The sequence below is a fragment of the Aptenodytes forsteri genome, unplaced genomic scaffold (genome assembly GCF_000699145.1).
Source record: "Aptenodytes forsteri isolate BGI_AS27 unplaced genomic scaffold, ASM69914v1 Scaffold183, whole genome shotgun sequence".
NCBI lineage: Eukaryota > Metazoa > Chordata > Aves > Sphenisciformes > Spheniscidae > Aptenodytes > Aptenodytes forsteri.
Genome location: NW_008795918.1, coordinates 2,701,051 through 2,714,590, shown reverse-complemented (window position 1 = coordinate 2,714,590; position 13,540 = coordinate 2,701,051). Strand labels below are relative to the sequence as shown.

At 45.5% G+C, this 13,540-nt stretch overlaps 1 protein-coding gene across 1 annotated transcript in view; it reads left to right on the top strand.

Moving 5' to 3' along the window:
• PLCL1 (phospholipase C like 1) overlaps positions 1-13,324 on the top strand; it is a 45,438-nt gene extending 32,114 nt beyond the window's left edge. The window contains exon 5 of the mRNA XM_009284678.1: positions 11,577-13,324. Within this exon, the coding sequence (XP_009282953.1) occupies positions 11,577-11,759 (183 nt within the window). The 3' untranslated portion in view covers positions 11,760-13,324. The remainder of the gene's footprint in view (positions 1-11,576) is intronic.
• Positions 13,325-13,540: the final 216 nt, after the last annotated feature.

The following is a 13,540-nucleotide window of genomic DNA, read 5'->3' as shown; positions in this document are numbered from 1 at the left end:
TGTAGTCTGGAACCACCAGCGGTAGAGGGCTGCGGAGTAAAGACTTCTGTGTTAACATATATGATTACTGGCAATATGGATCCACAAGGAGAGCTTGGACAGTCAGTTGAAAGCCACAAACTGCATTAAGTGGAAGCTGTAAGTGTTCCGTGAGACCAGGCATTTGCTTTGCAGTTATTCTTCCCCAGCAACCCTGGTAGATCCCATAAAGCCCTGAATGTGGCAGGCGTTCCCAAAAACTTGCGTGGGAGCTAGGGAAATCGGAGGCCTAAGTGCTTGTGATTGGAAGTAAGCTTTGCTGTATGAACAATGGATTGAGAAACTGCGATCTTGTATGTTGTATCCTTGACAGCTACAGTCTTCTTTTATCTGAGTCAGGTGAAATCAAGTGCAAGGTGATGAATCCCACAGGAGCTAAAGGACCCTTTCTTATGGATCATTTCCCCAGGTACATGTGGGAACCATATGGGGAGGAAAGCTGAGACAAAACCAGCAATTCTGTTGCTGTGGCAGCTGCTGTTTATTTTTAGATCACAAAAAGAAAAAGATGGCATTGCTTGTGTCAGATAGGCTGTGTACGTGAGAGAGCATACTAAAAAGACACAGCAGTCAGACTTCGAAGAGTAAGTTAAAAAGGCCCATATAGTAGTTTTTTTCTCCAGCATCCTCTGTGTTATGGATCAGACATAGGTCTGGTACTGGCAGGAGGAGCCTTACTGATAAGCTGTGGTTGCTCTGAACTGACAGAGCAGGGAGTGACGGTAATTGCAGTTAAGTGCTCTACATGTTCTCACTTGGTGTCGCCTGGGCTCCTGCTCCATTGCGCCAGTGACCTGGCAATGCTGCTGTACCTAGCAGCAGGGAGGAGGTGAGCCACGTGAAGGCACTGAAAAGCACCTGAAAAATGTTTTACTTTTTCAAGCAGTGACAAGGTGGTGGGAGTTGCACAACTTAGCCTGAGGGGCCTAGCTTAGCAGTCTGGGATGAATGGGCTGAGACTGGAGGCTGCTGGCAGCATCAGGAGAAGGACAGTTTCCTTCAGAGGGTGGCTTGGTGGTCTGAAGCTGGGTAGTCTAAATTAATCCTCTCCAGTAACTGTGGAGGTATTACTACAGTCCTCTGTATCAGGCTTAAAAATTGAGTTCAATTTTGCTGAAAAGCCTCTTATTTTTTGTGGCATGACATCGTAATGGGTTGGAAATTATGCTTGTTCAGTTTCCCTCATTGACATTTTGGGGCAATGAATGCATAAATGAATACTACAGTCCCCATCCTGCACCACTTGTTTTTGTGCTTGGCTCACTCAGTTTGCTTTGTGTCTCCATTCCCATCCTTCACGGAGAGTTCTTGCATCCAGCCATGCCTGTTTCTGACCCCTCACGATTTTCTCCTCCCCTCCCAGTCGCTTCGTTTCTTTAGCTCTCTGCCTGCTGGGTCAGTGTGCTGCTTACAAAAATAACTGTACCTGCTCCTGTTTGTGCTTGGTTTCACATCTGCACTGGGAAGGCAAGGCTGGGATTCTCCCAAGGGAAACAAGCCCTGTTAGCGCGGCGCCCACAGCTGCTGTGCCCACAGGAACCTCTGACCTCTGGCTGGGGGAAAGCGAGCAGAGAAGGTGCCTCAGCTCTGCTTTTACCGAGCTCACTGGCCAGTCTCACCAGCAAACCTGCCCTTGACTGCAGGGGACCAGAATGACAGGACTGGTCCCTGGACAGGGAATGTCCCAACCGACAGGGACGAGGTGGATCAGAGCATTTGCTTAGGGATCTTCTGAAAACCTGTTCTGTCCTAGCAGTCAGACAGCGTTTTGTGTTATTTTTTTCTTTCTTCACGTAACCTTTCAGGTGATTTGGAGTTTTTGGTCTCAGCTTAAAGCTTTCTGCTTCAGCATAACGTTGTTTGTGGTCTGTGCTACTTGTGAACGGGTTAGAAACTGACTGCCCACAGCACCTCGCATGAAGGGAGGAGGGCAGCCAAACCAGAGGGGTGTCATGTCCCCTCTGGGGGAGTAGGAATGGGGAGCTTAGGTGGCTTCTGCAGATTCCTGCGCCCCAGTCAGCTGGTGATGTTTGCCAGCTGCCACTGTAGCAGGAGGATTTGCAAACCATATAGTTGCTAAGAAATTAGTGTTTGTGCCAGGCAGTTACTCAGAGACAAGGAGAGCGTAAGGAGCTGTGCGCAGGAACACGCACTGCGTGAGTACACTCTGTTAACCTGTCCAGAAATGCTGCGCTCTGACTGGTGTAATTTCATTTCATCTTAATTAGATTATTTCAGTTAGCATTAAGCACAGCTGCAGCTTTTTTTTTAGCTGTTGTCCTAAGCAGTAGTCTGAGGAGAGCAGTGAGTGTTTGTGCTACATCTCCTGTAACATTCCCCCTGCTGAAAAGCCCCCAAACCAGCACAGGTGCCCGTTGTCTTCAGTCAAAGCAGAACCAACTCGAAGATGGTCAGTAAACCCTTTCCAGGTTCTGATGAACTTAATGGACATTTTGCTGTCAACGCTTGTGATGAAGGACATGATTTTGATGTTAACTGTGTGGCTTGCAGCCTGGGTGGCTATGAGTCAGCGCAGAGGGCACAGGGGGAGCGGGGCGGGGAGGGGGAGCGAGCTATTCCCAGCCAAGCGTTTTGCTCAGGGGTTGCTTTGCACAGGTGTTTTGTTAGCTGCAAAACATATCTTTTCCTGCAGCTGGTCCTTTTACTCAGAAAAATGAAATGCAAGAAAATTCTGTGCTTTCTGCCTCATTTTTCTTCCCTTGTTTTGTTTCTCTGGGAGACTTTGGACTTTGCTGGAGTTACCAGCTGGTGCTGGTACATGTGGGGAATTGGGTTTTGTGACCAAAGGAGGACTAAGAAATAAACGCCTGGACATACAGCTTTGATTTCCATCTCATGGCTGTGTATCAAAAATAAATAGTGCCCCAAATTCTTCAATGATGTGGGGTTTTCTTAGTATCGATTGTGCACTCCTGGGCCCCCAGCCAACCCTTTGATTTCAAACTTATCACCAGAAAAAAGGCAGGCTCCTAGTGTGGAGGGGTTGACAGCAAAAGTCCATACATTTGTGGTCGTGCTTGCAAACTGTCTGCTAAATGCAGTGCCTGAGAGACACACAAGCAGCTGAACTGCTCAGCACATGGCTAACATCAAATTAATGCCATTATTTCTGAAAGCAAATTCCTGCTGCAACACAGTTACAGACATCTGATGTTCACATTCATTGCTTTTGACAGCCTGATATAAGGTAATTTAATTTAAACGCCCAGATGAGAGAGAAGCAAGAGGCATTTTTAAAAAAAAATGAAAATAAAAGCCCACTCTTTTTATATATAAAATGCCTGCTTGAAGGAATAGATTAGTAGCTGTACGGTGCGATTGATTTGCAAGAGCCCATGGATTTCAGTGGAGAGCTCTATTTAAAGATCAATAGGGAATGCTACAGCATGAGTGCTTTTGCCACTTAGGCATTCAAGCAAATGCTTGACGTTAATTCCTTCTCAGACTTTGGTCTAGGGCCAGTAGGGTTTGGGAGGGCACTTGACTGTGTTTCAGAGAGCAAGCTGGCCATGTATGTCCTTCGCCTTTATTTCATTAGGCAAATCCTGTAAGAGAATTACAAATACAGACCCTCTTTCCTAAGTTGCCATGGCTGCACAAGGCAGCGATACACTGCGCTGGCGAGGCCAGCAGCCAGAATCAGAAGTTTTTCTAAGCGTTTGCTTTTTTGCTAATCGCGTGACTGTTTTTGAGGTTCTCCTTGTATGACAGAGGTGTTTTGTTCATTTCCACCTCCCAGGCTGCCCTCAGGGTTTGTGTTTGGCTGTGTCCCACGATTTGCGAATATACAAGTGATGGGCTGGTGGTTTTGTAATAAAGTGGGGAGCCTTGCCCAGTGCGGTGCCGAGGGGGCTGTCTCTCGGTATCCAGCACAGCCATTTAGATTTTAACTGCACCTTTCCAACAGCTGGAAAAGAAGGCGTAAAATGCCATGGGTGTTTTTCAAGGAGGTGCCGCACTGGCAGAGGCAGCCAGCGTTCCCTCTTCCCAACCACTCACGTCCCTGCCTTGTGCTGTGGGATTGACTGCTTAGCTGTGAAGTGAACAGTCACTAGCCTCCTAGAAAACTAGCCAGGCTAATGCAAAACACCTCTGTAGATCCCTGTTTAATCATCCTCTCCAATGCAGACCTTTGGGGTGAGACCCAAACGGCAAATGGAATCAGTTAAAAAGTTTTGGGGCTTGCATGGGACAGCCTAATAATGAACAACTGGCAGATTGGTCTGGTTTGGGAGTTTAATATAAGTAGTTAAAATCAAATGGAACTGGTTTTCAGGTACCTGGATCTTGTTCTTAACACACCACGTTTACAATTTTAGCATCAGGCTCCATCCCTGGGTCAGAGTACCCGTCTGCAGTCACAAAACCATTGTGTTAACAGAGCAGTCCAGCCTGTGGCCGCGATGAGTAATCACACTAGAGCCACGAGTGAGGTTAAGATTTGATCTGTATTACAAGTTAGGGCCATTCTGAATCCTATTTTACTCTGTTCATTATTTATTTATTCTATTATCATTCATTTATTCATTTTTATTAACCTCTTCTGTGTCCCTTCGCTATGGTATCTGAACACCTACTATGGTTGCAGAGATCCGTGCCTCGAAAGGGACTGCACTAATATACTGGAACCTGCTGGGTGCTCAGGGCAAGCCAGGGCCGAATGTGCTCTGTGGAGGGGCAGTAATCCAGATTCCTGCCTGCTTTCCCCTGAACTTCTGCTTTTGTACAGGGAGCTCCTGGCCAGGTTGCTTTGCAGTTGCCATGTGAATTTTACCAACCACCTGGAGTAATGCTGGGGTTGTTCTCTCGCTCTTACAACTGACTGCACAGGAAAAGAGACCGTGCTTTGTAAACGGTATTTGCAGAGGTGGTTACCCCTTACCCAGCAGTTGTCCTTAACTTAGGTGCTTGCTGGCAGGAGGCTGCTGGCTGGGATGCATCTCCTTAGGGCTGTGGGTCTCGGCAAGTTGGTGAGTGCCCTCGAGGCTGCCAGTGTTGCTTGCAGGTGTGGTTTCATTTCCGAGACTCGCGCAAATATCAGGTGCAAACAGGAATTTTTTCCCTCCATAAGTAGTAAAACAGTTGGGAAATACAGTGCAGCTAAGGCCGGTTCCGCGCTCCTGGTGTTTTTCCTGGGTTTTTCCTGAGTTTCTTTCTGCTCTCTGAACCCGCTCAGCCCCCTGTGTAACAAGAGACAGGCAGGAAAGCATGGAGCCAGCATCCGTATGGCTGGTTCATGAAGTAAATGGAGAAAGGATGAAGTAAGTATTAATCCGGGTTGGATACAGAAATACTAGGAGATTGTTCCTGTTAACTATTCCTCCTCCTCCTCTCTGTCTTCTTCCTCATCCTTGCTGTCCTAGGTGTCCCAGCTGCTGGCTACAGTGAGTTGAGCAGATCAGCCCTAGAGCTTCTGACCTTGTTACTCGGCACACCCTTTGATTCAATTTCAACGCTCATCTCAAAACTCACATTCACCTTGTTTTTATCACATAACCTTGTGTCAAAGCTGCACACAACAATCTGTTCCACAATAGTTTCTCTATTCTGCTCTTGCTTACAGAGATTTAACACTTCAAAAGCAGAAGGGACTGCCTTTCCCTGGGTGGATATTTTCTTTTTCATACATCTCAGATCTGTTCTCTATGTGATATAATTGATTCTCAGCTCTGTTTCCTTCTTGCAAATTTTTGCTAGACCCTGCTTTGGGCAATGGGAGAGAAGGCCTCTGGCTGTCAGTAACATGCTGATACACCAAAATGAGATGCTCAGTTTGATGTCTGAAATTACTAGCAAATACTGAGAAACGCAGTGGCTCGGGCCGCAGTGAGGACTCAGTTGGATCGCCCAATTTACTCCGTGGCAAAGCTGATGCTGGCTTCAGCCAGGTAGAAGCAAGCTCTTCCATTTGGTTCAGAATTGGGTATGTGGGAAGCTACCCCCAAAACCCAGACCTTAAATGATACACCAGTGGCGCAAGGAGTGCCATTTAAGTGCCATCTTTTATATTGGTGGCCTTTTTATTTTCCTGACAGGAAGTGAATTTCTCCTATGCAAGGGTTTAAAATCAATTGGCAGGTAACATTTGGCCCCTGCTTTTCCTGTGGGGTAACTAATTTTTGCAATCCTTTATTTTTCAGTGTGTGAGAGGTGATTATATGCTTTGTGTATAATCTTTGTGTACAGTAATTTTTCATGCCAACATGTGCACTATGATCTTTATCACAAAGAATAAAGCAAAGCTCTTGACAAACAATATGCAGTAGTAGTGAAAAGGGTGGGTTTTTAAAGTCTGCATTGATACAGAAATAGTCTATGTTTTTGGAGTACTCTGTTCTGAAACGTGGATGTATTATAATCAAATTCCTATCAATTGTTCCCACATTTAACTTTGAAGGAGGCGTGGAAAAATACCTGCTTTTTGTAATAAGTTTAACATAGCAGTCTAACCATTTCATTAATGATTTCCTCCTCAGGATTACATTTTCAAAGTCACGTGCCATCATTTAATTGTGTGCCTCCTTATTAATATTAAACACAATTGAATTATGACACTTTGAAAACGCACCCCTTGCGGTAAATGCTGCCTCCACACAGAGTATCCAAATATCACAGCAGCTCTCCAGCATTTCTGCTTTCCGAGTCCCTCGGCACTGACTGTCGGTGCCGTTACCTTACCTGTGTTACCTCTGAAATGTGGAGCGACGCAATGCTTGCAGTTGTTTTATTTGGCTGTGTCTGGCTTTTTTCAGCAACCACTGGCGGCCTCTGGAGATTTTACTTTGTGATTAAATAATAATGTAAGAGCTTGTTTCTCTGAGAAAAAGTTAAAAAATAACAGTAATATCACGAGCGTGATGTGGCATGGGCGGCAAGACCTCTGTTATTTATTGTTTGTTTACTCAGCCCTCGAGGAGCGGAGAGGAAAGCTCCCATAATGTGCTGTCAGAGAACGTGTCTGCCAGGAGATAAGCAACTGTCTGCTTTAGCAAGCAGCAGATTACAAAATGGCCTTCGCAGCCACTGTTTCAGCCTCCCTGAAAACACGGCCAGTTTTGAACGCCAGGAAGGCCCTATTGCTCAACACGCGATTTTCCACTTCGCCGGTATTAAAGCAAGGCATTTGTGTGGGGCAACCTGTTGGTGCAGTTCACTTCTGCACAGGTCGAGCGGTGCCCTTCAGGGTCCTCCTGCAGCCCCCTGATGCTGGTGCGGGCAGCTGCCAACACGGGGCCTTCGGGTCCTGCCGGTGTGGTAGCCGGGGTCCCCAGTACTGGTGGGTACCCAGAACTAGCAGCGTGTCACGACCTACGTGTCGCAGGGTGTTTCCTAGAAAGCGTAGGAATGGAAATAGTAATTATTTATTAATGTACATACTCATGCCCATATATTTATATTTATGTAGACATATACATGCAACATATATTAAAATAAAAATATTGTGGAGTCGAACACAAAATGGTGCCACTTACCTAACCCACCTCCTCCTCTCATTTCCCCAAGCTCAGAGTCTGGGTTGTTGTTGGATATAGTGAGCTGTCGTCTTAGAATCATAGAATCATAGAAGTTTGATTTGGCAAAAAAATTAAATAATAAAAAACAACATACAGAATTCGTCCCGTCTGTGGCCATTGCCAGTGTCTATCTAGAACTACTTATGCTTCTTAAAGCCTTTCATGGGTTGTCACTGAAACTGAGCAATATTTAAAGCCGTGTCAGATTATCCCTGTTTTCTAAGTAGTATTAGCCTGTCAAGGTAGAGGCTTATAATCTTACATTTGCTTGACAAGCTGCATTATTTGTACTGTAATGTTAATTTGTGCTGAGGCTCCGCAGTTAGTTGTAGTTAGGTGTATGAAACCTGACATTTCATGTTCCCTAACTCGAAAAATGGGCCCCTTGATCAGTTTTTCAAGTAGAACGCTTGATAAATCTCTTCTGGCTTAATTTAGTGTCCTGCCAAATGCTGAGTTTAACCTTTCTCACAAGTATTTATTTTCAGGAAGGCTGATGATATCAATAGCAGAAGGGAGATAGATGGATAGATGCCGAAGTGGACCGTCATGATCTCTCTCTGTCTGGAATAGATGTGCTTTGTTTGTAAGGGCAAAGAGGATTGTTCTGTGCACAGAGATGATCACAATGACTGATTTATGAAGGCTGTTTCAATGCGATCATACTTTTAAAGTTTACTGCAGCTTCTATCCAGTATTTAGTTTGTTAAGGTGTTGACACAATTTTACTGACATTTTCTTAAGTGGATTATGCTCAGCCAGTTTTTCAAAGCAAACAGATGGCTTTTCAAACAGAGCATGCCCACAGATTTTTTTTTTTTATGGTGTCTCTAGAATTATGACAGCTCTGTCAGAGGGGGCTGGTCTGTCATTAATTTTCTTGTGCCAGATGATTCAAAATCATTTTTGCTCCTTCAGCTTGCTCAAATGAACCAGCTGTTTAAAAATAAAAAATACAAGGAGACTAAGACATAAATCAATTGGTCTGCACATGAATGGAATTGCACTATTTTGACAAGTCCATTTCTGTTTTTAGATCGCTGTAAAATAAGAATGTCTTCAAAATATTGGAAGTATGCTCAGGAGGAAGTGTTTTTCTTCTTGGAACCCGAAGACATGTCATGCATTGCCTCAGATGAAACCTGTAATCTGAATTGCCTGGTTACTTAAATGTGAAATCGGAATATGCATAAGGGAGAGCGGGTGGCTCAGCACCCTCACACAGGGTGTGAAGTCCCTTGGCTTCTGGGGACTTCAGATACGAGTCTTGGCAGGGCAGACTCAGGCTGTCATCCTCCGAGTGGGGGTGTATCAAATCCCGAGTAGCTTCCCTTAAATGAGTGTCTCCCTAGGCAAAGACACAGTTTGTCGGCCACCCTGAGAAAGATTTCCATGCTTTGCCCTCACTCTGAGAAGGAAGAGGCCATGAAGAAGGTGACACAGACTCAGCTGAAGCTCTTTGTGTCAGCTGACGGAGCTGTATCCATCTTGCGCTGCTGCATGATGGGAAATCCTCCTCCTCCTCTGTGCACGGCGTGGGTGATTGTTCCTGCTGCCCGGCGAGACGCTGGCCATGCCACAGCGGAGGACAAGCTCCTAAAAGTCTTTCACCAGACACCCCAGCTAAGGGGACACCAGGTGCTTCAGGGTACTGGGCCTTCATCGTCATCATTTTACCTCTCTGTTGCACTGGCTTTCCCAGGTTTTGGGCTTGATTGTTCTTGGTGCTGTAGGGATGTCTGTTTTGAGTTGTTTCTTGTGCTAAGGGGATTTTTCTCTTCTTGTGCATGAATACATAGTGCCAGGTTTTGATTTAGAGGAGTTAAGGCTGCAAAGCATCATCACACCGATTTTGTCTGCACTTTCGTGTCTTCAGTCCCCCGTGCATGATAAGAAAAAGCAACAGCCCTGCTGCAGCTGGGTCTATTTCATCTTAAAACCAAATGATTTAAAACTGCATGTGTGTAGTGAAGAATCTACCACCCTTTTTGATAATATTATCATGTTATTAATGATACTGCTGTTGGATATCTTTGTCTGTGCCACAGTGTGTTGTCCCTATTGTGACAACACCGGCATGATGCCTGTGCCATTTTGCAGACAGGGAGGGAGACCAGGGCATGGCGGGTGCTCGAGGCAGCTAGGGAGCTCCTGGATTCCTGCCTACTGCCTTTAACCATAAGCTCAACCTCTGTCCTAAAAGCAAGATCACAGCTATGTGAAATATGTGCTGCGAAAATTATTCTTGTTTTGTTTTTTCAAACCATGTCTGCTCACTGGATCCCAAGCTGTTTGTCTGCGTATTCCCATAACTGTCATGCTGCCGAGATACAAGTCTCTTCAAAAGAGCTTCATACCCAATAGCACAGAGCTGCTCGTGCAGTCCCAGTGCTTTTTGTTACTCTCACATTGAGTTGGATTCCTAGCATCTGGGCAGCGATTTGCATTGTTCAGCAGGGACAAATTCATGTCACCGGGAGATGAGGCAATCACGTTCTCGGGCGCGGGCTGCCATCCCTGGCTGATGTGGTTTCCCACGTGGTGTTTACCAGTGCAGCGGGACTTGCAAGCCAGCATTGTTTCTTCGTTGTGAACATTGTTTATGGGGACTCAGGCGGTGCAAGTCTGGTGCCAGGCGCTGGCAAAAAAGGAACTGTGCTCATTGCTGTGGGATAAATCCTTCCTCTTAGCTCTGGGGAAAGGGAGAGCAGAGAGATGCTCCCACTGCTGGAAGGTGTCCTGCTGTGACTCGTCCAACACATCTGGTTTGTTTTGAAAACCGAAGGAGGGTCAGTGATCAGTCGCCCCTCCAGTGTGCCCCAGGTCCTGCTGTAATATCTGTTGTCTCCTCTGAGACCCCGCGAAGCGTCTGTGGTTCACAGGAGGTCAGGTTAGGTTGCAGGGATGCGAATGTGACATTTCAGTCAGCGGAGGTATTCCTTCTGAATATGCGTATAACCAGCTGCAGCGGGTGGTGTACTTTAAGCTGTACTTTGGGTGACATTAGGAGAAGAGCAGCTCAAGTTCTTAGTGATACTGAATTTTAATAACCAGATGCATCTTCTGGCTTTTATTTATTTGTATCCTCTAGCACCAGAATCTTGTTGCTTCGCGGCACTCGAGATCTCAATATTGCATAAATATTCATTTTGGCATTTCTGAACACCAACTCCTTAATACAAATTTCATGTAACACATTTTTCCTGATAGTTACAAATTGGATTGACATCCTGTTAGTCACCTCACCTTTACACGCTCTGAGAAGATACAGAAACAGGCTTTTGCTCATGAAGTCTCTCATTCCCATTCGCCTGCTCAAAGGTCCCAAACAAAATGGTTTGGATGGATTCAATGTGGCACTACAGGGTGCTGTGCCTCTTACAAGTGCGCAGTTTGGCCTGCCTCTGCTAAAGGAGGGCCCAAGGCTGGGTAGCAAATCCAGGTGCAAGGAGGGGTGGGTAACCAGCATCTCAGAGCTCACAGGGGACCCCTGGCTGGGGACATGCCGTCATTGCCATGTGGGATCTGATGCCATGGGTGTTCCTGCGAGGACGTAGCAGTGGCATGGGGTAGGGGGTACCGTGTGCCATCGCTGCCCCGTCCCTGGCAGGTCCTCGCTGTTGACTGTGGAAGAGGAAATGCTTTCCCCCGTGGGGCTGGGCTCCTGGGAGTGATGGGCTCCTCAGGGCCAGGCCCAAATTACCTCCCAGGGGGTGACCTGGAAGGGGGTGGGGGACTGGTGCCTGTCCCTCTCACCCTGCACCCTGTGCCGGCTGCTGCCTTCCCCACCGAGCCAGGTGCCAGGCTGCAAAAAAGGGCTTCAGTCCCTTCCCTGGGGGCTGACATTCATGGGGGGCAGAGGGGATTTGAGGCAGGACCTGGATCCTGTTCCACAGCACCGAACAATATGGCAGAGGCACGAGAGCAGTATTGCCGCTTTCGGTCCCGAGCAATGTGTGCGATCCCTGACTCTCTCCTGCGTGTCTGTCTGTGCATCCTCAGGGCCAAGGAGATCTCCTGAAGAATGCCAAGAACGAAGCCCTGGAGAACATGAAGCAGATCCAGCTGGCGTGCCTGTCATGTGGACTGAGCAAAACTGGAAGTGGGCACGCGGATGCCAAGTCAAAACGGTGCCTGGAGGCAATACAGGAGAAGGATACCGGAGATGAGAACGGGAGGCTGTGAGGGAAGGCAGAGCTGTCGCATTTGTCACAGATTTCAATAACTCTAAACTATTTTTTTAAAGCATTTAAAAATTCACACAGGAATGCCCTCTACAGGGTGTTGATAGTATTAAAATCCTCACAATGTCAGTATTTTAATGCAGTTAATTTATCTAAGTTAAACTCTGGTAGTGAGATTTCTAATGAAGCCAAGCTGTCTGTATGCAAGTGCGTGTGTGTGCGCACATGCAAATCCTGTAGACGCCCTTTCATGCATTACATTAGCCATTTGCTAATTTATTCCTTTGTCATCTTTGAATAGGCCTGTTCATTCTGAAGATCAAAACAAATAGAGAGTATTTGTATCAGTTTTGTGCTTTATTTTACTCTCCAGCTTTTATCATTTAACTTATAGGTTACATTACTGTTAACGCTGTTTAAACAAACAAACAAAATAGAACAACAAATGTCACTGACAGCTGTTTTTGTGAGGGCAAAAACAGTGGTTTGCTGCAGATCCTGAACGTGATTTTTAATGAACAATTCAAACCAAGTAAACGAGATATTAAATGGTCAGAGTTGCTGGATAGATTATGATTAGATTTGAGGTGTACATTTCACTGAGTTTTAGCAAACTGCTCTTCAGGATACACCCAGATAGCACGTACTAACGTAAGAACTAGCTGATTTATTTCATTCCAGTAAATCATTGCTACCTTGTAGATCTGCAGGACAGCTACCGTCTTTGCTGATAGGTATTAACTCGTGTAGTAATGAACATAGCTAATCAGCCCCGTAGTTACGAGGAGAGCTGTGAATATCCTTCGGAGATCATGAACTCTGAAGGTGAGCTTCAGGCCGTTCTGAAACACCCAGTGGTGCCAGTATTGGAAGGAAGGTTTTACAGATTTCACAAACTGTGAGCTTTACTGCAGGAGGTGTGGGAGGCCAGATCTTGCTTGCCACCTTCTGCTTAGATGTTGAAGTCAGCTGGATGAAGCAAGCAGGATCTGGCCTTACATTGTTGTGGTTGAGAATCATGCTGTGCTAGAAATTTGAAGCAAAGCTGCAGAACTGCTACAGATGTAGTGTAGAGAAATAGCTTGGGGAAAAAACAGGGTACCGGCATTTTTGTGCAGCAGTTACAAATATCCTGACACACGTCATATGTGTAGGGTAGTTCTGAGAATTGGACGCCTCTTTGTTCCGCTGTAGAAAGGAGACGGAGAATGTCACGAAGCAATGCATCCTCGTCCCTCCCAGTGTCCAGCTCATGTATGCTCACAACATTCATTTCAATCATTTAAGTACTGTGCTTGAGTGTAGTATTTGTGTTACCTTTAACAGGACTAAGTGTTTTATGGTTATAAAAAAGACTATATTTATTTAAAGCATTGCTTTTATTTTGAAAAGCTACTTTTTAAATTAATTTGATTAACAAATATGCTAATTTTCTGAACTTAACAAAAAGTAATTGCTGAAAGTCTGAGCATTGGAGAATCTTATATAGCTATTGTGTTAAGTTATTTTTGACCTCTTAATAACACTATTATGTTCATGTTGCACATTACTGAGAGAGTAAAGCTATGAAACAACTTTGACCCATGTTTTTAAAATGATTTAACACAGAAGGTAATCAGTGAGACTTGGATAAAGGTGGGTTAGAGTGGGTAAGTTGCTTGAGTCCTGCTCTGATAGGAACTGTATTATTGCGAAGGTTATAACTCGGGTGCCTTAAATATCATTCCAGTAAAACTTGCCATACTTGTTAAGATCCAGTCCTAAATCCTCCGTTTGTCTCTC